A 3,020-nucleotide genomic window follows, 5' to 3' on the forward strand; every position below is an offset into this window, starting at 1 on the left:
CGGGCTATCGAGAGGGCACATGTGGAGGAACGTACACAAAGCCGTCTTCTGCCGTTGCTTCTGTTTTTTCTCCTTAACGGGACGGCGATGCCTCTGTCATTCCTTCTTTCTCTGTTTGTGTGTGTGTTGGTTGAATGCACCCATTCCGCGGCCTGCTCATATCTGTGTGTGTGTTTGTCCCGTTTTCTCTCTCTCTATTTATGCCCCTCGCTAGACGCTGTGTGCGTGTGTGTTTGCTGCGGTGGGAGGAGTGTGGCGATGGCTGGCCGTGCGCTGTTGGTGTGCGCCCTCTGCGTGCTGTGCTGCGCCGCCGGCGGGGGCTGGGCGGCGGAGGGGGACTACTGCACGGAGCGCGACTGGAGGGACTTGCGGGCCGTCGCGAAGGACATGAGCGAGGCGGAAATTGTGGCGAAGTACTGCGGCCGCAAGCCGGAGTTTGTGCGTGGGCTGCGGGCGAGTCTGCAGGGCGATGATGAGGCGGAGGGGGAAGGGCCTGGCCACGGCGGAGGGAGCGGCGATGCCGAAAGAAAAGTCCCGCGAGCCTCAGGGGAAAGCGCCGAAGGTGCATCAGAGAAAACCCTGCAGATTCGGGGGAAACGGGAGGCCTGAAGGGGACAGACGCACCACGAGGAGTCTCGCCAGCGGCAGGCACGGCAACAGATCCCTCACAGTCGCAAGCAGATAACCTCAAAAAAGAGGTGGGCACCGGCACTGAGTTGGACAGCAAAGAACCCGTGGGCCCAGCGGGAGCCACAAACAGTACGTCAGCTGGAAGTGAGCCGGAAACAGCTCTACCGACCACCTCTCAAACTCACGGGGTTGCTGCCAACAGTCGGGCGCAAGAAGCCACTGGAAAGGATGGCCACGGCACTCCAGGGCCCATTGCTGTAGTGTCACCGGCACATACTGCAGGGCAAACAGAGGCAACATCGACACTACCAACGCCGCCAGCGCTAACATCAACTGAAGGGCCAGTGGGAACAGGGAAGGAGATGACGTTGGAGAAGACTCCTTCGAAGGAAAATGGTACCGAGGACAGTGTGCCCAGTGATGATAAAGCTGACGGCGGTGAAGAGAAAGCTAAGCCCAAAGAAGCCGTGCCGGCCCCATCTGTCACAAGTAATACAGCGGATGGAAGGGCAGTGGATGCACCTCAACTCACTGCCCCTTCGGGCGGCGGTGGCACTTTAAGCGAACAGACTGGAAAGAAGGCTGAGGCGATTGCCGAAGATTCTGCAGGGACTGTTGCCGCGGCGGCCCCAGGAGCCCAACAGCAAGGTGTAACTGCGGCTGGTACACCGACGAGCAACGAGAAGGAGCCGCCGCCAGCAGCAGGGGACACCGCCACTGGGGTCAGTCGCCCAGCGACTACGACTGGCGGTGGCAGCAGCCCCGCGGTGCAGCCGCAGCCGGGGAGTTCCGTGGGGACAAACGAAGCTGGCCAGCGAGGGCAGGAGCAGCCCGACGTCACCGCACCCAAGCAGGAAACGGAAACGAGTGGTGAGAGAGAAGAACAAGCCACTCAGCCGGCAGCGGGAGCGGCTGCTCAAGCGGCAACCACCACCAACTCGACGAGTGCAGCGAAGGCGGCGCCCGGCGACAGTGACGGCAGCAGCACCGCGGCCGCGCACTCCGCCTCCCTCTTTGCGCTGCTTCTTCTGCTTGCGTGTGCGGCTGCCGCTGCGATGCTGGCCGCGTGAGGGACTGAGCGAAGGAGAGGGCCGTGCACACACAACTCGCCCTTCGCTGTTTCTCTCTCTCGCTTTGTGTGTGTGTGTCCCCCCTGCACGGACTCTCTCGCCCTCGTCGCACCCCACGAGGCACACACACATAATGTGCTCGTATATACACACAACTCCACTCATGCAGGCCCGTCGATCTTCCTTTTGCACCCGACGAGCCGCTGCCGTCCTGCTTGGCTGCATGGGTGCAGCACCGTAACTGTTTTTGTCATTTTTTATTTTGTTTGTTTGTTTGTTTCCATTGCTTTCAGTGGGCGACCTCTATTCCTCTCTCTCTTCCTGGATTGGACTGTGCGGGAACAGAGAGAGTGTGTGTGCGCTGTTCGTCCCACGTGTTGCTGCGCGTCCCCACTGCTCGGTGGACACGCCCCCACGCTTCGGCTTCGCTTCACGGGGTTTGTTTTTGTTTTAAATTTCTTTGCTTGTGTCTGTATTTGTGGTTTGTGTGCCCGCACACGTTTTGCAGCTCGTGTGTGTACGATGCTCTCTGCAAAGGAAGAGGGCAACTTACTTTTGGCTTCAATCGACTGTCTTTTCCCCTTTAATGCTGCCTGCTCAGCGCCGTGCGTGCGGCGGACGGGAGTAAATGCCTGGAGGCGGAGGCGCCAAAATCCGTCGTGCCGCGGTGCGGCGGGGATGTGTGGCTTTGCCTCCTCCTCCTCCCCCTCTTCTCATTCCCCTCTCGCAGACAAGCGCTGCGCTGCCACCATTGCAGTCGTCCTTCGCCAAACTCAGGCACACACACGCTTTTCTCGCGCCATGCACCGCCGACTCCGCGCCGCGCCGTTTCTCCCACTGCTGCTGCTGCTGCTCGCGATGCACTGCGCCGGCGTGTGCCGCGCCGCTGCGGGCCGCCGGGTGTTCGACGACACGATGCCGAGGAGGGGCCGGCCGGCGGCTGCGGTGGTGCGTGAGGTGCCGCGGAGGGGGCAGGGTGCGGCGCAGGCGTACACCGTCGCAACGGCAGCGGCGGCAGAAGGAACGAGCAGCGAGGGCTGGGCGCCCATCCGCATCGAGGTGTCCACGAAGGACCTGGAGGAGAAAACTCAGAAGTTGGGGATGAAGAGGTACTGCGCTGCTGATGGGGTCCAGTGCATGAACTACTTGGGGCACGAGGTAACTTGCAAAGCCGATCATGTACTGACGGAGCAAAAGAAGCAGTTGTATACGACGAAGATTATTCCCGGGGCCGTCAAGCTGCACGCGGAGCGACTTCTCGTGCAGCCAGTGGCTGAGAAAATTGAATTGCCACGGAATCTCGATGTTGCGTGTCAGCAC

At 61.0% G+C, this 3,020-nt stretch overlaps 3 protein-coding genes across 3 annotated transcripts, besides 1 other annotated feature; all 3 read left to right on the top strand.

Annotated features, from left to right (window-relative positions):
- Positions 1-258: 258 nt before the first annotated feature.
- Tco025E_09749 (uncharacterized protein) lies at positions 259-609 on the top strand (the record flags this gene model as incomplete). Its single annotated transcript, XM_029376558.1, has 1 exon — positions 259-609. One exon carries the CDS (start codon positions 259-261, stop codon positions 607-609), a length of 351 nt encoding a protein of 116 aa, XP_029223318.1.
- A 383-nt stretch (positions 610-992) lies between these two features.
- Tco025E_09750 (uncharacterized protein) lies at positions 993-1,700 on the top strand (the record flags this gene model as incomplete). Its single annotated transcript, XM_029376559.1, has 1 exon — positions 993-1,700. One exon carries the CDS (start codon positions 993-995, stop codon positions 1,698-1,700), a length of 708 nt encoding a protein of 235 aa, XP_029223319.1.
- Positions 1,701-2,137: 437 nt separating this feature from the next.
- Positions 2,138-2,189: a microsatellite.
- Positions 2,190-2,222: 33 nt separating this feature from the next.
- On the top strand, positions 2,223-3,020 carry Tco025E_09751 (surface protease GP63; the record flags this gene model as incomplete). Its single annotated transcript, XM_029376560.1, has 1 exon — positions 2,223-3,020. A coding segment is annotated over one exon (798 nt), but the record flags the coding sequence as incomplete, so codon positions are not given.

This window comes from Trypanosoma conorhini, assembly GCF_003719485.1.
Source record: "Trypanosoma conorhini strain 025E chromosome Unknown Tco_14.4_contig_01263, whole genome shotgun sequence".
Lineage (NCBI taxonomy): Eukaryota > Euglenozoa > Kinetoplastea > Trypanosomatida > Trypanosomatidae > Trypanosoma > Trypanosoma conorhini.